Genomic DNA, 22974 nt, shown 5'->3' with positions numbered 1-22974 from the left:
ATGAGACCTAATATTTGAATACACAAGTAAAGCAGACTGTCCTCCCTAATGTGAGTTGGACCCCATTTATTCAGTTGAAAATCAGTATAGAACAAAAGTCTCTCTCTCCCATGACTAGGAGAAATTCCTCCCTGAAAGGCCCAGGAAGGCCTGATTGCCTTTCTAACTGGAGCACTGGTTTAATCCTTCCTTTAGATCTGAAACAAGAGCTCTTCTGGGGGCTTGAGCCTGCTGCCTTTCAGACTGGAAACACATCATCGGCTCACCTGGGTCTCTATCTTGCCCTTTGTAATCTTGGGACTTGTCAGCCTCCATAATAAAGAAAGCCAATTCCTTAAAAGAAATCTCTTTATATACATACATCCTATTTGTTCTTTTCCTCTGGAGAACCCTAAAACACCAGCTAATCCTGGTATTTGTTTTGTTTACTACCCAAGTATATATATTTTTTAAATTACAGATTTGGATTGTTTTGTATTAAATGTCTCCCCACTCATAAATAATTGAGGAACTTCATTTTTTAAAGCAATTGATCTATGGTCAGCTTGCTATTTCCCTTATAAATATAAAATGAAAGCAAATGTGTGTTAGCCTAATAGCCCCCACTGCCTTGACAGAAGGCTCTCCATCCTGTTACAGCTCTCTCCTGCCAAGTGCTCTGAGAATCCTTCAGATATGCCTCATGTGTGTTTGCAAACAAATGTCTCCCATATACTTCTCTGCTGCTCTTTTCTAACTTCTAGAAATTCTCTGCCTTACATTCTCCAGAGGGAATAATGCTCTTTCATGGACCATGATGTCTGTGCTGCTCCCAAAGCTAATTGCCAGTAGTTGAGGACCCAGAGAAGTACTCACTTCTGTAAGATTGGATTCTCCCTAAGTGAGGAAAAGGATTTCTCCTCAGCTCTATGTCATATTCCAAAACAAGGAATGACAGCCAGACCCTGACAGAACTGTCATGAGAGACTATGCAACTTTGGGCTGAAGCTGAGTTCCTATCTTTCCAGTTTTTACTTTCCCCTCAGAATTTCAAAAAAAAAAAAACAAACCCATAGGCTCAGTTTTAATCAGAGCCCAAACTCAAGGTAAAGCATTTCTTTACCCTCGGCTGATATCATGAATATGCTCCCATCACAGGGCTGCTGAAGCTCAGGGTGGAGAGGGCAGGCTTCATCTCTCCCAGAGCTACTGCCCTTCCCTGTCGCATTAGGCAGCTTATTTGAAGTTTAATCTTGCTTAAAGTTTGTAAAAGTAGGAATAATATGTTGAGAGTAGGACACAATGTATTTCCATTGTAACTTAAAAACAACATAAGAAATATATCTTAAAAAAATAAAAAACACCCAACAAAAAAGTCACTTTTTAAAAGATATTCATTTACAATTATTTTATTAAACAATCATCTTTTACATGTCATCACACCTTACCCCTGAAGTGCAAAAAACAGTTTGAGGTATTAAAACTGAAGGAATATTTGCACATATTTTGTAAGGTTTTCACACTATAATAACTGGAATATTCAGTATAATTAAATGCTACATATAACTGCAGGTATATAAGAATAAAGTTATTTAAAGCAAACTGGTTTGTCTCATTATAGCTTTGGACCTCACATTTGTGACATTAAAGGTGGCAAAAATAATATGTAATTTAAGTAGCTTGCAAATGGATATGCCCATTATTCTGTTTTAGAGAACAGTGTCTAGAATTTTAAAGGTTAACAACTGAAATGGTAGTCATCCCCAAAGCACAAAAACCAAACTGACAAACCAGTTTCAATGATATAATGTCCTATTCACGGGATTTAATACTTAGATCAATGGCAAGTCATTTACAGTATCTGAAACAGATTTACCAGAATATTCCAATGCTATCCATATATATGGAGGGTCATATAAATAGCATGGTTCATGCTTTTTTTGTACGATTTTTCCCTTTATATTAGTAAATAAATTGCTAATACAGACAAAGTTCAGAATGGTTACTTCAATCATTTTGAAATTAGTCTGAAGTAACATGAGGAAGAGGAGATTGGCTTTTTAAGTCTTAGACTTTGTTATATTGAAGAAATTATCCAGAGACTTTATAGATCCCACTTTCCTCTGTGTCTTTTCCTTGAAAGAGAAAGTTGAGGCAGTTATTACTCTATAGCTAATTAGTGTAATACAAATACTTTTTTCTGAACTGTTCAGGAAAATTGGAGAAAAGGTGTTTTTTTTATTTGATAACTGATTTAATTATTAACTTTAGCACATAGGCACTTCATTTAAAACAAATCTAAACTTGCATAGTGCTTTGCATCACAAACTTGTTTGGTAAAATTGAGTCCTGAATAATGGGTCACAAATATTAAATAGTAACTAGTCTCTACAGCAGTTTTTACAGTTAAAAACAGCACTTTTAGTAGCTGCACGTGCTAGGTTTTGGTGTTTATCACTGAGTTGTTTTATTTGCTCCACTGCATGAATAAATTAGACAAAGGAAAGGTTGATTTTTTTCTGTAAGAATATAGGTTTAAAAGTTGGCTTTTTAAAACTTTTTCCAAAACTGATAAAAAATAAAATGCTTCTTGTAGGTTACTATTAGAGGAAAATACTATTTCTGAAAAAGTAGGCCTCCTCCAGACTATATGTTTTCTCTACATGAGAAATTTGTAAGAAAAGAAATATTTTTTCCCCCATGGAAACCCCAACAAAGTTCTGCAAAACACATTTAACCTGTTTCCTCTTTGTTCTAGGGAAAGAAGGGAACCTAGGTTGTTAAAAACCCGCATAGGAACACTATGCTTGTGTGTGGGGACAATGTCCTCTCCCACAATTACCGTTTGTTTTCCCACATGATGGTTCCTGAATTAAGAAAAATCTGCAGTTGTTGCACAGCTGCAGAAGCAGCTGAGGGGTTTACCTGGGAGCAGAGTGAACACGTGATGATGTTCTTGCTTGAACCAGGAGAAAACTGATCACAGCTTCTTCTACCAGATGAATAATGATCAAGTGTCACTTAGTATCCTTTAGAGGCTTACAACTACTTTTACTGTTTGCTGCACAAATGGATGCTTCCTCCAGGTTAGGATACATTACCCGAGTTTTTGTTTTTTTAATGTATGTTTTCAGACATGGAAATCACCCAAAAACATAGGAGGTCATAGAATGAGAAATTAAATCTCAGGTGTCCAAATTGGCTAATCCAATTAAAACCTATCCCCAAGCTGCAGTTATCTGAATAAAACAAAAAACAACTTTCATTTCAGGACTATATATGCAAATCTAAGTGCCATCACAGTGATTTTTAATACTTAGGGGATAAAATGCAACAATTTTTTTTTCCTATGGCCACCTTTTCTCTCCAAAACCAATAATCAAAAGAAAATTGAAATGAAATGAAATAATGACAGATCTTGTAAGATCTAAATCCTGAATGTTGTTTGCTTATTGTCAGTATACCCAGAGGTGCCATACAAATAGGGTTGACCACAAACATAAGTGACAAAAGTAATATTATCAAAATTCTCTCACTATTGTTATGCTAACAAGCTATACTCTATCCAGCCTGCAAATATCAAATGCTGGCTGGCATTCAACTGCAGTCACACACTGTAGCGTCAGTGAAGCCCTTTCTCGAGAGCTGGGGCCTGTGACAGTCAGTCAAAGACTGGGTTGCGTATGCCATTCAACACCAAACTGGTGGGTGCCTTCCTATGTAACAGGGCCAGTGAGCACAGAAGAAGGGAAAAGCTCATGACTCCCAGAATGACCATTCCTGATATCAGGGCACTGGTGACAACGTTCAGCCGAAAAGGAGGTTCATTCGGAGAACCTGCAAGTAATAAACACACTCAATAAAAAGGTACAACATCAGATTTATCTTAACTTATCCCAATTTATGCCTGCAAAGCCTCTGTCAGCAGTATCTTGTAGAATAATAGCATCAGACTATGCTACAATAGTAGCATCAGATTATGCTACAATTTATTTGACTTCAATTCAAAAGTGTTAGTCACTCAGTCATGTCCAGCTCTTTGTGACTCCATGGCCTGTAGGCCTGCCAGGCTCCTCTGTCCACAGAATTCTCCAGGTAAGAATAATGGATTGGGTAGCCATTCCCTTCTCCAGGGAATTTTCCTGACCTAGGGATTGAACCTGGTCTCCTGCATCGCAGGCAGATTCTTTACAATCTGAGCTACCAGGGAAGCCCAAAGGACTGTACAATTTAGAGGCCTGGTATCCCCTGAGTAGCCAAAAATTTCACTTATAATATGTTACAAAAATTGACCAACAGATTGCATATGAGTTCAGAAATTCTCAGTGAACTGTTATTTAAAATGCAATAAACTTGTAAAACCAGAGCTCATTATATTTACTTGATGACAGTTTTGCAACTAATTACCAAAAAATACTTAACATTTTTAAAAATTATACTTTCACTTTCAATATATGTTAATTATCTTACCAAGCTGTGAATTGTTGGTCGGTGTCTCATCTGAGGGGAAGAAGAGAGAAACGAAAGTAATATTGTGTCTCCAAATATTTACCAATGTCTAATTCTGTAATTGCTTTTTACCTATATGTCCCCTCACCTTCATCCACAAGCTTCTTGGGAAAGGCAATAATGAAAGTCTCCTAGACTCTCTGCTTTCTCATTTCCTGTTCCACATGTCCAAGATTTCTTCATCTATCCATTCCTCCATATCTATACTCTGACACTACTCTGAGTGTACAAATAAAATCATACAACATACTATGCTAAATTCTTTCCTGCTGACTTCACTTTATCATTATATCTCTAGTCAGGTTAGTGGGGGAAGTAATTGTTAACATCTACTATTAATACATTTTTTAGAGCCATATAACCTGCTATTTAATTCTTTTATAGAGAAATATTCATTATTTAGTGCCACTCTATTTTAAGTGATGCTAATTTTTCCATCATATTCTGCAGAAAACATCAAGTTCCCAGAAGATAAATTCATACTTAATAACTAAATGAAAGGAAAGCATGACTCTTGAGCTTGAGTTGTAATTATTTGCATTTGTTAAGTAGGAGACTGAAGCTGCTGGTTCTTCACTTTTCCCTGACAAACACAACAGATGCAGTGGACACATTCACTTGGTTTCCCAGTTCTTGTTACCCATTTTTTAATCATATAGCAATTAACCCTTGAACTTATACAACAAGTGGATTTTATATTTGTGTTTAAACATGGGGGTGTATATGTGTGCCTGTATTATTTGAACCACAAAGTGTGTGCAGTTGGCTAGTGCTTCTGGAATATAAATATTATTATAATCAATATGTGTGTAATGCTACACAGTATACAAAGTGCTATCTCATATGTTATCACATTTATTTTCATAATTGCCATATGGTTTAGATATTATTGCTACTCCCATTTTACAGATGAAGAAACTTCCATCTGTCACAGCCTTTATAATAAAGTAAACATATACTAAAATAAAAGCTTAGTTTCAGAATCCTTTTCCTAAAATAATATAAACTAGCAAGTGTGAAAAATGTTTTTAATAAAAAGATAAATATCTCAAGTGACAAAACTCTAGGATTAATATTTGAAACAATTGATGGGAGAAGCTTGTAAGATGTTTATAAAACAGCTGATGGCATTCTTTTCAAACATATGAGTGTTGGCAGAAATGATGGTTCTGCTGTTTGGTCCTGAAGTACAATGTCCAAAATAAATAGAGCACTCATTCATAGTATTCTTTAAATGGTGTAGTGCATTGCTATAGGACAAAAAGAAAAAAATATCAGTTTTCATTATAAGACATGTTTAGGAAAATCCTAACCTCCAACTAACACTGTCCTACAAGGACAACTGCTTCTCATGGAAACAGATAGGATTTGCACACTGTGATTAATTGATCCAAAAGATCCGTGTGCCCAAAACGAGATGCCTCACTAGGATATGGAAGAGAATATCTAATGCTCTAAAATTCCTATCTAAAAATTATTCTTTGTTTAGGAATTACATTTATTTGCTATTTTAAAAAAAGGTTTATCTTAAAGAATAAAAAGCTTCCTGGTATATACCTCAAATTAAGCAAAAGTTCCATGACTGTAATGACCTATTTTCTGCACTTTCAGATTAACAGAAGAAATCAGAATATCCCCTCCTCTTTTACGTTACTACCAGCACTTTTGTAAGAACAACATCCCAGTTGTCACCCACAAGTACTTGGATGTGGACAAAATCTCCATGTGGGGACAAAAGTGCCAAAGGAGCTACATCAGCTGCAGGTTCCAGGACTCTGAAAAACTGAAAGCATCCTACGTTTGGCAGATGGCTGAAATCAGAATGTGTAATACTTGAATATTGTTTGCAAGTGTACTTGATACTAAATAAGGTTAGAGAGAATAAGGTTATCCGTTATCTGCTGTTTCCTGGCATCCTGCAATGTTAGGATCATTGCAATTAAAAGGAAAATCAAAGCTCTGTCTAGAAAGAGGTGGTAGTGACTTTCCAGGAACTTTCTATCACCACACATTTCAGTTTTTTTCTCACACCAACTTGGTCTTACACACATCTACACTAAAAGTCATCTTATGGAATTTGACCAGATTGGAAATCTAAACCTGGGGAGATCTTCAAAAAAACACATAGCTAGCTGAGGACTCATAGCAGGAAAGTGATAGCAGCAATACCACAGCTGTTTAAAAGCAAGAAGTGTATGAAATGAGATGCCAGTCCAGGTTCGATGCACAATACTGGATGCTTGGGGCTGGTGCACTGGGACGACCCAGAGGGATGGAATGGGGAGGGAGGAGGGAGGAGGGTTCAGGATGGGGAACACATGTATACCTGTGGCGGATTCATTTTGATATTTGGCAAATCTAATACAGTTATGTAAAGTTTAAAAATAAAATAAAATTAAAAAAAAAAATAAAAAATAAAAGCAAGAAGTGGCAGATAAATTGTCATTCTCTGCTTTTATCTCAGATAAGTAGCTGAAATAGATGGAAAACGTAAACATCTGTTCAAAGATATATACAGAATGAATATTCTCCTTTCTTAGCACAAGCAAACTTTTTTTTTTTTTTTTAAGTCTTCAATTATCTATGTGGTAAAAGAAACCACATATTTCAAGTTGAGAACCTTGGAAGTTTTTACTCTCCACTGTGTCATGGAGTGGCCATTTCATCTCTACCTTTGAATTCTGAGATCCCCGAGGGCAAAGAATGTGGCCTCTTCTCTGCTTTATTTCCAGTTCCTAGAAGAGTTGCTGTCCATGGAGGGACTAAATAAATGGGCTAGAGTGAATTATTCCCTATCCATGAAACTCAATGACCCTAGTTTAACAAGTATTTGGCTTGGACTTCTCCACAGGAATTTATATTAAAAAAAATTAGGTACTATTGTTTTTCAGTGATTGTACCTTTAAATTTCCAGAATTGTACCCCATGATAAGCATTTCCCTACCAAATAATTATAGCCTTTTAGAGCCTAAAATAAGAACATTTCATGAACTTTGAGGATTTTGAATTCTGAGGATGTATATAATTTTCTAAATCAGATAACAAAAGATAAACAATATTGGGTAAAAAATAACCAGAATGGATTTGATTTCATTAAAATAAAAACAAGACGGAAGTTCTGAGGTTTAACAACTTTTTAAACGTGACCCAAGACAGATGTCTATGGGAAGGAGTGGTTCAATGAGTAAACAGAGCAAAAATTCCAAGTATCAGAGAACTTTGAAGAGAGGAAATCATGCCTGAAATTAGACTTGCTTTTGAAAGTCACAGGATCTGCAGAGAGAAATTCTAGCTGAACTAAGGTAAAAATAAAGTGAAACTAAGGGAATAAGGTATCCCTGATCATTAAGCCGGACGTTTAATTTATATAGAATTTGCTTGTGGATGGATATGGCTTGATTTCTGAGTAGCATTTGTTGTTTAGTTGCTAAGTCATGTCTGACTCTTTTGCGACCCCGTGTGCTGTAGCCAACCAGGCTCCTCTAGCCATAGGATTTCTCAGGCAAGAATACTAGAGTAGGTTGCCATTTCCTTCTCCAGAGTCGTGTTTACATGGAATTAAAGTTTTTTAATTGTAAGGATATTATAGTATTATAGCGAAAACATTATTATACATGGTCCTCTAGGTAGTGAGGCCGCCGTGATATCCAAATAAAGACCATCCTACTGTTATTTATTAAAATCATGATAAATAAATCCACAGAGAGTGAGAGAGAAATGAAGTTTAAACATGACTCTGTGGAGCTGTACCAGTAGAGAGACCAAGGTGACTAAGAGACAATCTTAGTGCTTTGGGAAATAAATGTCATCTCTGAGGTGGAAATAAGTCTCAGTTGGAAAGGAAGAAATTCAGGCATGACATCAGATGTACTGTTTTGATGGAATGGGGAGGGAGGAGGAAGCAGGGTTCAGGATGGGGAACACATGTATACCTGTGGCGGATTCATTTTGATATTTGGCAAAACTAATACAATTATGTAAAGTTTAAAAATAAAATAAAATTGAAGAACAAAAAAATAAATAAATCTATCATGCCAAAAACAAACAAACAAACAAACAAAAACAAAAGCATTAGTTCTTTGAGGTTTTAACATAGATATTTTGGATGACTAGACATGATATGGGTGAAACTTATAAACCTGGATAGCTGGTTAGCTACAGTAGGAATAGAAACTGCTACTGGGATTTGGATATCTTAATAATTTTGATCTGTTTTTAAAATTATTTTATACTGAAAGTGAAAGTGTTAGTCACTCAGTCATGTCCAACTCTTTGAGACACTATGGACTCCGCCAGGCTTCTCTGTCCATGGGATTCTCCAGGCAAGAATACTGAAATGGGTTGCCATTTCCTCCTGCAGGGAATCTTTCCAACCCAGGGATTGAAACTGGGTCTCCTGCATTGCAGGAGGATTTTTTACCACTGAGCCAGCAGAGAAGCCCTATATTATAATTGCAAATTATTTAAAATTTGTTATCATTAGTTTGATTTGATCCATGTAAGAAAGAAGCAAGGAGGTTAATAAGGAAGAAAGTAATCCACTTTCCTACATCTCAACATCCACAGAGAGATGTGATTTTCAAGGTTCTTTTCTTACAACAAACTGAAATGCTCTATAGAAATAAGAATATTTTTCTTTGTGCCTACTCAAAAGCATTCATAATTATTGGCAATAAGAACTGAGTTTCCATGCAGCATAATTCTATGAGCTATTTCTGACAGCTAGAGATAAGAATTGGGCCTCTGACAAACCACAAACCAGTCATTTTCAAACCATTCAAAATATTCCAAATTATCAAGGAGGATGAACCAAGTTTGAAATTTTATATTTAATAAATTCATGCATTTTTTAAATGGCCTATTAGTTTGTTTGCTTTTTTTTAATTACTAATATGTCTACACAAACACAAAGAAGTAAATAATTAAAGCAATTATCTGGATTTTTCAGAACCAAGTGACTTTTTGCCTAATTATCTCTTTCAGATGAAACTTTCTTTTCACTTTGGGATAGGAGGTATGGGAGAAAAGGTAAAGATAATCTAATTGAAACATAATAATAACCTATGCCTAATATAAAATGGAGAAAAATGATTACCATATAATCCAAATCAGAACTCCACTTTTCTTTTTAGACAAATTTAGAACAATAGAGTTAGATAGAATCTGAAAGTCCACTTTTTCAAACCTTTTATTTTAAAAATAAAGAAATAAAGAAATATTTGCCCAGGGAAATGAAGTAATATCCCAAGTCCTACATCTTATTAGGACATAAGCTGAACTAGAACCAGTTTTTCAGACTTCAGTGTGTGTTATTTATAATGCATGTCTGTTTTATCCAACTCAGCAGTTCCCAAACTTTTGGCACCAGGGACCAGTTTCATCGAAGACAATTTTTCCATGGACCATGGTTGGGATAGGAGCATGGTTTCTGGATGAGTCAAGAGAAATACATTTATTGTGTACTTTATTTTTATTATTATTATATCAGCTTTACCTCAGATCTACATCAGGCATTAGATCCCAGAGGCTGGGGACTCCTGATCCAAGTTATTCTGGATGTCTCTGGGTTCACATTCATAAAAGCAGTATCCCTTTGGAGAGTGTTTGTAAGTGTATGTGTATGGACACACATGCACAGATAACTGTATATATGAGAATGTATTGTATAAACAACTGTGGCCATTAGATTCAAGAACACAAATGTGTGTACTGGTAGGGGTATTTGCATACTATTACTATTCAGGATCCTGGAAGGAAGCAATTGGCATTCAAACTGGTAATTTAAGGAGATTTAATAGGACAATCCTTCTAGTCAAGGCTATGGTTTTTCCTGTGCTCATGTATGGATGTGAAAGTTGGACTGTGAAGAAAGCTGAGCACCGAAGAATTGATGCTTTTGAACTGTGGTGTTGGAGAAGACTCTTGAGAGTCCCTTGGACTGCAAGGAGATCCAACCGGTCCATTCTAAAGATCAGCCCTGGGTGTTCTTTGGAAGGACTGATGCTAAAGCTGAAACTCCAATACTTTGGCCACCTCATGCGAAGAGTTGACTCATTGGAAAAGACCCTGATGTTAGGAGGGATTGGGGGCAGGAGGAGAAGGGGACGACAGAGGATGAGATGGCTGGATGGCATCAACGACTCGATGGACATGAGTTTGGGTGAACTCCAGGAGTTGGTGATGGACAGGGAGTCCTGGCGTGCTGCAATTCATGGGGTCACAAAGAGTCAGACATGACTGAGTGACTGAACTGAACCAACTAGGACAATTTATAAAGATGGGGGCTTCCCTGATAGCTCAGTTGGCAAAGAATTGCCTGCAATGCGGAAGACCCTGATTTGATTCCTGGGTTGGGAAGATCCCCTGGAGAAGGGATAGGCTACCTACTCCAGTGTTCTTGGGCTTACCTTGTGGCTCAGCTGGTAAAACATCTGCCTGCAATGCGGGAGACCTGGGTTCAATCCCTAGGTTGGAAAGATGCCCTGGAGAAGGGAAAGGCTACCCACTCCAGTATTCTGGCCTGGAAAATTCCATGAACAGTCCATGGGGTCGCAAAGAGTAGGACATAACTAAGAGATTTTCACTTCACTCACTTTATAAAGATGGAGGGAATTCACAAAAGAAAGTCAAGTTATCAGGACTATGGGTTAAAGGGAGAGATTCCAGAACTCTTGAGAGAGTAGTTGAATGGAGACTGTTTTCTGGTGGGAGCCATGTGAACCTCACACCCATCCTCTGACAGCGCCACCTATGGGTCTAGTCCAACCAGAAACTATACTTGGCAAGGCATCCATCCAGCGGATGCAGTTCACAGAGATAAGTGTTTTAGGTCAGAGAGGGGCTGGGAAAGGGCAGAGTAGATCTGGATGGGCAAATGAAACATGTCCAGAAGCATACTGTGTGTGTGTGTGTGTGTGTGTTTGTGTGTGTGTGTGCGTGTGTGTATGTATGAAAGGAAATGTGGTGAAGACAATATTGCCCTTTGTGAGTCAGTTGGATAAAGAGGAAACTACCATGAAATTAAAGTCGTCTAGCAATTTATCTTGTCTCACAGTTAATGCTATTTAGGAACTATTTTGAGTTATGCTTATAAGCCAAAGAACAAGCCGTTTTGGAACCATCTATTACTACACACAAAAGGAGGCGCACTCTTACCACTCCGAGTAATGATAGGACCCGCAGAGAGCACGGCGTTTCCAGAAGTACTCTGGGGACTCAAAGTGGTCCTCCTCCCCACATCTCGCCTTTCTCTGTGGCCGCAAACCTAAGGAGTTAATGAAAAAAGTGAAACTCCACACCAGCACAAAATTGGTTCTTTATGGCCATTTGGAAAGCAGATTCTTTTAAAAGAGATACCACATGTTTAATTTTATTCATTTACTTCTGTGCATTTAATTACTTTGCATATAACTGCTACAGTGTTTCTTATCCTGGCTTGGGCCACATTTCTTATTTCCTTCTGATGTAATTGTGCATCGCCTCATTAATTTACATAGCTCAACAACTCTCCTGAAAAAGAGATGTGTTTATCAAACTTTTCTACTTTTATTTCTCTCAAGCCTTTAATAAATTTTTCCCTGAAAAATTGGTCAGCACAGAACCAAGGAAATGCAGACTCTTCATTTAACCCCACCTGATACAGAATGAATATAATCAATGATTGTAAAGAAATACATGAATTTGAGCACACATATAAACACATTAAAGCTTGTTGTTGTTCAGTCACTCAGTCATGCCTAACTCTTTGTGACCCCATGGACACAAGGCTTCCCTTGACCTTCACCATCTCCCAGAGCTTGCTCAAACTCATGTCCACTGAGTTAGTGATGCCATCCAAACATCTCGTCCTCTGTTGTCCCCTTCTCCTGCTTTCAATCTTTACCAGCATCAGAGTCTTTTCCAATGAGTCAGCTCTTTGGATCAGGTGGCCAAAGTATTGGAGCTTTAGCCTCAGCATCAATCCCTCCAATGAATAGCCAGGATTGATTTCCTTTAGGATTAACTGGTTGGATCTCCTTGCAGTCCAAGGGACTCTCAAAAGTCTTCAACACCACAGTTCAAAAGCATCAACTCTTCAGCACTCAGCTCTCACATTCATATATGACTACTGAAAAAACATAGCGTTGACTATACAGACATTAAAGCTATTTTAAATCAAAAAAGTGACTGCATTTTTCTCAGGTTAATATTGAGTTTGTGTGTGTATTCTCAGTCATTTAGTCATGTCCAACTCTCCAACCCTATGAACTGTAGCCCACCAGGCTCCTCTGCCCAGGGAATTTTCCAGGCAAGAATACTGGAATGGCTTCTCATTACTTAATCCATGTTAATACTGGTATGACCCTAGAGGGCCTGTCAGAAATAGAATTTTATATCTTCACTAGTAAATGGGTATATATTTTAGTGGCAGCTATATGAGCTTCCCTGGTGGTTCAGACAGTACAGAATCTGCCTGCAATGCTGGAGACCCAGGTTTCAATCCCTGGATAAGCAAGACCCCATGAAAAAGGAAATGGCTACTCATTCCAGTAATTTTGCTTGGAGAACTCTATGGACAGAGGAACCTACTGGGCTATAGCCCATGGGATTGCAAAGTCTAACATGACTGAGTGACTAACATATATGTAGTACAGATCCACATCTTTTATAGTTTTTATCTTTTAATACCAGGGATTCCCTGCCATCTGGTCAATCAACCTTTCTAGTGCCAGTGCTGCCCCCACCACAGGCTTGCCCATCATCCTCTGATCTGCTCCGTAGCCCTACTGAGACTGGAAGTTCGCAGGTTACTCTATTTCTTGTGTCTGTGCTTTGACCATCCTTTGGTGTAGAGTGTCTCTGTCTTCAAAATCACATCTCTTCGATCAAGTCTCTCATCTTCTTCTGTTTCATCTCTCTCACAATGATGAATAGTGCCTTTTGCTACAACACATATATATGTCTGCCTTTGCATCATAACATTTTGTCATATTTTACTCCTTGACTATCTCATGCTTCTAACAATTAAGCTAATTAAATTCAAAATTCATGCACACATCTCTGTATTCCCAGTATAATGCTTGGCACAAAGTAGGTATTCAAGACATCTTTACTGGATGAATGAAAAAATTGTACTTCAAACTATCTGACCTGATGCATATTCACTTTCTATGTAGAAATAAGTTCCTAACACTTGATAACCTTCAGCTTAGATTAATACAACAGTTCAGAATAAAGTTATCAAAAACCTACTGGCATGAGGAAGGGGCAGTCATCAGCTCTGCAGAGCTTGGTAACGCAGTGCAGGAAGACAGTAGACATTTTCTGATTCTTGTGTTTGACAAATCGGAACACTTCAAAAGAAAATCGGCCCCGCTGGCTTCTGCCGTTTTCAATGACGGTAGTTTGAGGATCTTTGTCACAGCTGCATGTTAGAGAAAGCGACAACAATTAATACTGGAAAGTACCAACCCACCATGACTTGTACATTAATTTCTGCAATATTAAGAGGGTTTCCCCAGCGCCCATTACATTAAGAGCTAACAAAATTATGCCGTGTTACAGATTTGTTAATAGGAAAATAAGCTAACTCAACAGAGGTAGGAGTAACATAGTTCATAAAGTTTAAACAAATAAGTTTATGATTACAATATTTCTGCCAAATTTTAGAGAAATCATACTCTTATAGGTTGAAAAATCCAAACAGCATAAAATATACAAAGTAAAACATCTATCTTCGCCCTTGTCCATGCCCTTGCACCTGCCTGAGATGATCTCACATGTTACTGCAGCCTCACAGGACATATGCAAGTAGAAACAGAAGCCATATTCTCAATGTTCCCCTCTTCTTAAACAAATCATAGCAAACTCTCTATATTGTTTTGTATCTTGCCTTTTTAAAGGTTAACAATGTAACTTAGAGATCTCTCTGTATCAATAGAGAGCCTCCTTCATCTTTTCTCACAGTTGTACACTATTTCATCATGCACATGTGCCGGAGTTGACAAAACCTGTGTCCCATGTATATTTCCTTGCTTTGTTTTGAGTCTTTTGAATTTTACAAATAATAATGAACAGGCTTACAATAAATATATCATTTGGAGAATGTGCAGGGTTATCTACACAATATGTCTGTAAGGATCATTCAACAGACTTTGCCATATTGCCCTAAGTATTGCTGCATTTTGTACTGCCCCAGTAATGTATAAAAAATACTTAATTTCCCCCAGAGCTATATCAACAAAGTATATGCATAAAATTCTGGATTATTCCCTATTTGACAGGGACAATAAACCATCGTCATGTAATATTATTTCAGCTTTTTGTTAGTGTGAATGGATATGTGCATTTATCATATATATTAGAGCCATTTGTATTTCTTTATCTGAAATTTGTTTATATTTTTTGCCCAAATTTTAATTGTATTATTGGCCTTTCCTTTCTGATTCCTTTAAATCCTTGGCTTTTAAGAAATGTGGTTCCTTGTTTGTTACGTAAATTGTGAATTGTTTTACTTTGTTGCTTGGCTTTGGCCAGTCCTCACTGTGTGTGTGTGTCTGTGTGTGCATGTGCCTGTGTGCATATGTTTGAGAAATTTTATTTTTATATAATTTAATTTTAAATATTTTATTTTATGGCTTCTAGTATGTGGGCTAAAGATGATTTTCCATACTCCAAAGTTCTAATGATATTTTGCATTTTCTCTCCCATCACTTTTAAAGCTGTAGTTTTTACATTTAAATTAATAATCCATTTAAAGTTTATCATGGTATAATGAGCAAAGTACAGATCTCATACTTTATTTTTCTTATGATTATCTACTGTCCTGCACTGTTTTTAAAACTCTCTGTCAATCCCACTGATTTGCATATTATCACACTCTATTGGGATTTCTTTGGAAGGAATGACGCTAAAGCTGAAACTCCAGTACTTTGGCCACCTCATGCGAAGAATTGACTCATTGGAAAAGACTGATGCTGGGAGGGATTGGGGGCAGGAGGAGAAGGGGAAGACAGAGGATGAGATGGCTGGATGGCATCACTGACTCCATGGACGTGAATCTGAGTGAACTCCGGGAGTTGGTGATGGACAGGGAGGCCTGGCGTGCTGCAGTTCATGGGGTCGCAAAGAGTTGGACATGACTGAGCGACTGAACTGAACTGACTGATCACCTAATAAATTACCATGCTTTGGATCTATTTTCAACTGAGTATTGTAAATTTTTATCTACGTCTATCTATGTATCTATGTCTAGCCTCACATAATATCATACTTCTTAATAACTTTAGAGTGTCTATTAACTGCAACATCTGGTAGTATCATATCCTTCTCATTTCCTTGTAGATTTCCCCCTTTCTTTTGTATTTTATAAATTTTTTGTTCATCTGTTTTTTCTCGATTCAGTTAGCTTATGATTCTCTGTTCTTGTAGGTGTGCATTTCTCCAGGTTGTTTCTAGGTTCTATGGCACTGGCACCCTCAGCATTCACTTTTCTTCCCCACTTCTCCTGCCACCTTTTCCCACACAACTTCCTCCCAGCCTTTTCCTATACTGTATGTTTTGATCTTATTAACTAATTTTATCAACACTAACAAATATTTTGTAATTTCTAGGTTTTCTTTTCATCCTAATCTCACTGAAAATGTCATTTGGGGAACCATTTCGGTCTCTATAGTTTCCAAGAAGAAAACTGAAAGAACTAAGATGAAACCATAGTTATACTAGAAATCTAACGATCATATTCCAGATTATAATATGCAATGATTATAGAAATTGTGAAATTTCTATAGATTATAGAAAAACAAAAAAGTCAAAGCAAAATGATCCAGAATCTCATTGTGCATACATAACCATGGTGAATCTTAATGTATTAATATTTCCTTACACTCTTTTCTATAATATATAATTGAGGTCAATTGTACAGTTGTGTATACTAATTCTTTCATTTCATATTTTAATACATTTAAATTGTAAAGAACCACATATTTATAAAGATAGGACTACCGAGAAGACAGAAGGGGAAGAGATAAATAGAACAAATCTTTTTTTCTATTTTATAAATAACTTTGTGTGATTATAATGCCTACGTGAGCTTTCAACTTGCTGGTTCTCCATAATTCACCTACCCCTTTCCTTGCTGCTGAACATGCAGTTGGTTCCTATTTTTACTATTCTAAATAGCACTGATAGACAAGAAGATGATAAATACTTTTAGAATATGCTTCCTAACTCACAAATGTAGAATCAAAAGATATGAAATCTTTTAAGGATTTTTTTTAAGGATATTGTTTCCCAAAAATGTTAACCAAATGAACACTTCCAGCAATAGGATGAGTGTCAGTTTGATCATACACTCTGAGTAGCACCTTAACCTTGATTAACCAATAAAATTTATTCTTTTGATTTCCCATCATATTATTCCCATCATGTGTCAATAAGCAGCAGTGATCAGAGCCAACTGTATTTTATAAGCATGATTAGAAGTCATTGCTTGACTCTCAAGTCTGTTCTCCTGTCAGATAAAAAAGCTGAAAAGGAACTAGGATAACTGAATGTTTTTATGATCAATGTCCCTTTTTCCCAAATGTAGATTACATTCACTCTATCACTGTCTATTGGGGAATGAAGTCAAAGTTATTGCATCTGATTTAAAAAAAAAAAGTGGTAGGTTTTCATTTTAAATGCTGATAAATGAATAAAAGCATTATGGGGTCTAAATTATCTAGACCATTACTTTAATTTTACTCTCCTTTTGACATACCATGAGACAGCCCAGTTTCATAAAAATAGTCACTGCCTTTCTCTTATTGCCAATAATCTCTTAACCATGCTTTTCCTAAGACAATGAAATATTCCCGTATGACCTAAACGTGAATAAAACATCTTTGATGTGCCAAACTTACTTGTAACTTTCATCCAACAATAGCCTTTTCAGCATTTCATGTTGAAAACTGTTCTCTACTTTTAGACTTCCAACTATATTTAATTTTTGTTCAGAATGTTCAGAACTTTAAATTTAAAAGCTTTAAAAGTACCTTATAATTCATCTATCTGTCTTCAATTTTCTATTGGAATTATCTACAATACAAGACTTAGACACCTACCTAAGGAAGAGATCATATCGAGTTTCATCATTTGGGTTCCCTGATGGGGTCGTGTAGCAATAATCCATTAAGACATTCCATCTGCAAGGAAAAGGAAGAATAATCTAGAGTCAGAGTCTCCTTTGGATATTAGTTATTAACCCAAAGGAAGTAGATATTCACAAACATCTTACTCCAGGGAATATAGTTGTTTAATTATTTCCTGAGACTTCTTGTTTAATAAAATGTTCTCCTAAACTCAGAGTGTTTAAAAGTATGCAACAAATTGCCATTGCACATCAAATATCACATAAAACCAAGAACAGAAATGCCAAGAAGACAAAAAGGGAGAAGGCAAAGTAGAACCAAATTTCTCAAGACCACAATCTCTTCAGGATGCAAAGTTTAAATAATAATATACGAGAAACCCAAAATAAATCATATACATGTTACAATTTTTTATTAAGGTAGAAATGGATCTTTACTTTTGAATTTCCTTTCAATTTTGATCATCCTGGATTTTCTAAGAATCAGACGAAATGACTTATTTGGTTATTTTGCAGAGGTGTTTCTGGGGATTGTTAAATATAGTTGTGGGCCAGAGTTCTTTTGTTTTTTTAAATAAACATTTATTGAATATTAGCACACACATAGGATGGCTTCCCCTGTGGCTCAGCAATAAAGAATCCACCTGTAAAGCAGAAAATGCAGGAGATGCAGGTGCAATTCCTGGGTCAGGAAGATCCCTTGGATGAGGGCATGGAAATCCATTCCAGTATTCTTTCCTGGAGAATCCCATGAACAGAGGAGCTTGGTGGGCTATAGTCCATGGGGTCACAAAGAGTCGGACACTACTAGAGCAATTGAGCACACAGACACACACACATAGAAAATGTACAGACCACGTGTTCACAAAAGTACTGTATCTGACTAATCATCTTTCAATGAAAAAGCAGAATATTCTGGTATCCCAGAGCTCTCCCCATGCCCTCTTCCCATCACTATCTCTCCTTCTTTAAGGGAAAAAATGTTATTTTCCAATTAATGACTTAAAGTATCACCCTTTCATCCTGTAATTTGTTATTTCTATTTATTAGGCATTCCTAAATGATGCGGCAATGACAATATTTTTTTTAAGTGAATGAGCTAACTTTATGATTCATCAGGCTTTGCTGCTGCTAAGTCGCTTCAGTCGTGTCGGACTCTGTGCGACCCCATAGACCACGGCAGCCCACCAGGCTCCCCCGTCCCTGGGATTCTCCAAGCAAGAACACTGGAGTGGGTTGCCATTTCCTTCCCCAATGCATGAAAGTGAAAAGTGAAAGTGAAGTCGCTCAGTCGTGTCCAACTCTTTGCGATCCCATGGACTGCAGCCTACCAGGCTCCTCCTTCCATGGGATTTTCCAGGCAAGAGTATTGGAGTGGGGTGCCATTGCCTTCTCCGACATCAGGCTTTAGGCAGCCAAAATGTATTAACCAACAAAAGATAGGAGCTTGAAATTACCTGCCATCCAGATTAGTGGCTTGTACAGCTGCAAATACTTTGGTTTTCAAAGGTAGTCCTATACTCGGGATAATTAACTGCTGATTGTAGGTCGAATCCTAATAATAAAAAATAAATAAGCAATTAACCCATCATTGCCTTCCCAACAACAGCACGTTTACTTAAGACAATTATGGCCTATTAAAAAAAAGAGAGGGCAAATCAACATAAATTTACCGAACCAGCTCCTAAAAGGACCTAGTTAATCCTCTAGTTTTTGGCAGAACTGTTCTTAAATCATATCCAAGTAACAAACTCACTTCCATGCATAAATCTTTTCATGTCCATAGTTTATCATTTATGATGATTAATGTTCAATGTATTTAAATTACATGCAATGGTTACTAGTAAGAGGTTAGTATTTAGTTTGGCTAATATTCAACTATCACTATTCAGTTTATTTAAATTCATATTTCATTTATTTAAATTATATTAGTAGCTAATATTCAGTTTATTTAAATTATATCTGCTTCAGTTTAAGCCCTTTGCCACTGGAGTTGTAAATCTTTATACTCTTAATAATCTCTCATTAACCCAAAGTCACTTATCTCGCAATTTTAAATTACAATAATTTAACTGAAAACAAAAACAAAAAAGGGACCAGTGTGTTCTCCAAGTTGCCAAAAATGTATGTCATGGAATTCCTGTACTAGATAACGTGGTGAGGACTTACAGAAGGGTGTCTTAGGGCTTAATTTCTACCTTTTACTGTTAGTTTAGATCAATTCTGCAGAGCTTATTTATGCAATTCCCCAATTTACAGTAGATTAAGGCAGTAAATTAGAAATTGATAGTAAAGAAAAGCAGAAAAAAAAATGAAGAATAAAGAAAAAACTCAAAATCTAAGTTGTCAAATCATTTATCATGGAGGCAAATTGTTTCCCCCATATTTAGTAACTCTGAAGATAAAGCTATTTTGCAGCAAAGGGAAATATTTAATGAAATCTCAGTATCATCAAGCAAAGGCAGAATACAGAGCTCACTCTGTTTCAGAAGGCTGGGAAGAAACAACAGATACTGAATTTTGAGACTTAACGCAATAATAACTTGGATGCTTCACTTTTGAAAGAGTTGTATTCATGTGGAACATTTCATTCCCAAATGAAGCCTGATAAATGAGGGATTATTTGCTGTACTTATTTTCTAAATTTCTGTGATAAATGATAACAGCTCCTCTAACCATTTCTCATAGGTAATATTTTTAATTAATTCTCTTCCTGGCTCCCTTTTCCAACTTCTTCAAGTTATACACACTTCATCGACTATTATGGCTCATTCATCTTGTACTTGCATCAGTATTGTCCCAAAGGATCTTACTTCATTTTTTTTACAAATATTATACTACAAAGTCATTTGCAAATGATATGACTCAGCTATGGTTTAATTTTAATTATCACCTTTTTCTCCTAAAATTCTTCTAAACAGTAATGTTTAGATTTTATTTTGTATAGTTGCCTTACTCTTATTAGTAAATATTGTCCCTAAAATCAATTATATTTATTTTAGATTTTTTTCTTCAACTTTAAAAATAATTCATAGTTACCATAGCACAGTTTTAGATTTACTCTGTTTCTTTATCTGCTCAGAAGACACTATTACTTAGGTGCAATTCAAATTCAAAATCATCCTCACTTAATTTCCACAGAGAAGAAAACTAATATATTTATACTATGTAAGAATAAGGGCCAAGGTCAACTCAAAGTAAACTGCACATATTGAAATCACAAAATCAATAAATATCATTTTTTTACAAGTAAAATTTTCCTAAGTACATTCAATGAATCCCATAACACACAGAAATAATTGTACTGAATCCATATTAAGTACAACTTTTCCTTTTCAAATAGCTAACCACAGAATAAGAGTAGTAGGTAAATAATATAACTTTTCATAATTCCCAAGGGTTAGAAATCAAAACCTTTGCATGTAAAATAGGGAAATATGGCCCCAAATGGTTGTAACATAATACTTAGTTTGAAATGCTGCAATAAAATCACATTTGGGTAGCTAAGTGTTAGAGTTCCAAACAAATAATAAATATGGTTTTGGATAATTTCATTAAAGTACACCAAAGTTCTGTTTAGTTAAAACTATAGTTTTTTTTTTTTTTTCAGTAGTCATGTACAGATGTGAAAGTTGGACCAGAAAGAAGCCTGAGCACGAAAGAATTGATGTTTTCAAATGGTGGTGCTGGAGAAGACTCTTGAGAATCCCTGGGAAAGCAAGTAGATCAAACCAGTCAATCCTAAAGGAAATCAACTCAAAATATTCATTGGAAGGACTGCTGCTGAAGTTGAAGCTTCAATACCTTGGCCACCTGATTTGAAGAGCCGAGTCATTGAAAAAGACCCTGATGCTGGGAAAGATTGAGGGCAGGAAGATAAGGGGACGACAGAGGATGATGATTGGATGGCATCACTGACTCAATGGACATGCATTTGAGCAAACTCTGGGAGATAGTAAAGGAAAGGGAACCCTGGCGTGCTGCTGTCCATGGGGTTGCAAAGTGTCAGATGTGACTTAGTGACTGAACAATAACAAAAATTCTTTTCCAGTATAAATTGCTAGTTTTTTTTAATGTCCTGAAAGATGGCAAAATACTACAATGGTGCCAAGTTAAAAAACTAGTTTGAGGCAGTGAAACTCTTCTGTATGATGCAACAATAATGGACACATGCCATTCACAGTTTTCAAAACCCATAGGATATATAAGATGAAGCATTAACCTAAATGTAAATTATGAAAATTACTTAATATATCAATATTGGCTCATAAATTATAAGAAATATGCTACATGCCCCATAATGCAAGGTGTAAGTAATAAAGGAAATTGTATGTAGGCCCTGGAGGTCTACAGGAATTCTCTGTACTTTTAGATAAATTTTTCTATAAACCTAAAACTGCTCTTAAAAAACAGTCTGCTGATTTAAAAAAAAAAAAAAAACTAGTTTGTAGGAAAGTGGTTGAATTTTATTAAATAACTGTTTAGTAAACAAATTTTAAATTTCAATGTGTTAATTCAACCATTAGTAATATCATTGCCAATTGGTTAAAAATGAGAATGATTTTGGTACTGTGTATTTTGTTCATAGTCATATCAAATAATTACCTTTTAACCATCAAATTAAAATCTTAGGTTATCATCAAATTATAGGCTTTTATTTGGCACTAAGATTCTAGGAACTCTTTGAAGGATTAGGTCTGGTTTAACAATAGGACTACTGTACTATTTCTAATGATAAAGGAAAGAGCTTAATAGCAAAGCTCTCCTCAAGTCCACACTTCTAAATTTTTATTAAGAGAATAGCTTAATTTCACAAAAAATAGTGGTATCCTTAAATGTCATGTGAGTATATTTTTCACTCTTTTGATCAGGAATTCTCATCTTTGTTTCAGTCAATTGGAACAAATAATATTGAATCCAAGGCAGTCATCACAGTGCTATCTCAGGGAGATTACACATATAAATTAACAGAAACTTTCCAATTTAAAAATATTGCTTACAACAATAATAAATATCTGGTCATACTGGGAATGAATATTGGCACATATTTGCTGAGTATTGTAAAACCAAGTATCTTGGCAGCTTCTCCTTGCAGAAGAAAGTTTAGAAATGACAGAAAGGCAATCTTTATTCCAACACATTTTAATTTGTTGTTTAGAACTCTGTGGTGTCAGACTACAAACTTATAAACATGATTTTCTAAATGCCTTTGGAAAGTGTCCTACTACAATATTTATAGCTCATTATATGCAAAGTATAAAGCACTGACTTTTAAATCAGTTGCATGAATTATAACTCAGTGCCATGATGACATGAATAATAATGTAAAAATCAGATTTATAATTTACAAAAATGTTGGTTGATATATTGAAAAATTG

At 36.0% G+C, this 22974-nt stretch overlaps 1 protein-coding gene across 1 annotated transcript in view; it reads right to left on the bottom strand.

Moving 5' to 3' along the window:
* Positions 1 to 1372: 1372 nt before the first annotated feature.
* Positions 1373 to 22974, bottom strand: part of ZPLD1 (zona pellucida like domain containing 1) — a 53765-nt gene continuing 32163 nt past the window's right edge. The window contains exons 5-10 of the mRNA XM_006067677.4: positions 19054 to 19151; positions 17571 to 17651; positions 13720 to 13891; positions 11644 to 11752; positions 4450 to 4479; positions 1373 to 3816 (exon numbers count right to left, since the gene is read on the bottom strand). Coding sequence (XP_006067739.3) covers positions 3641 to 3816; positions 4450 to 4479; positions 11644 to 11752; positions 13720 to 13891; positions 17571 to 17651; positions 19054 to 19151 — 666 coding nt within the window. The 3' untranslated portion in view covers positions 1373 to 3640. The remainder of the gene's footprint in view (positions 3817 to 4449; positions 4480 to 11643; positions 11753 to 13719; positions 13892 to 17570; positions 17652 to 19053; positions 19152 to 22974) is intronic.

The sequence above is a fragment of the Bubalus bubalis genome, chromosome 1 (genome assembly GCF_019923935.1).
Source record: "Bubalus bubalis isolate 160015118507 breed Murrah chromosome 1, NDDB_SH_1, whole genome shotgun sequence".
NCBI classification, from domain to species: Eukaryota; Metazoa; Chordata; class Mammalia; order Artiodactyla; family Bovidae; genus Bubalus; species Bubalus bubalis.
Note: the sequence above shows the minus strand (reverse complement) of the source record. Positions and strands in the feature narration are given on the sequence as shown.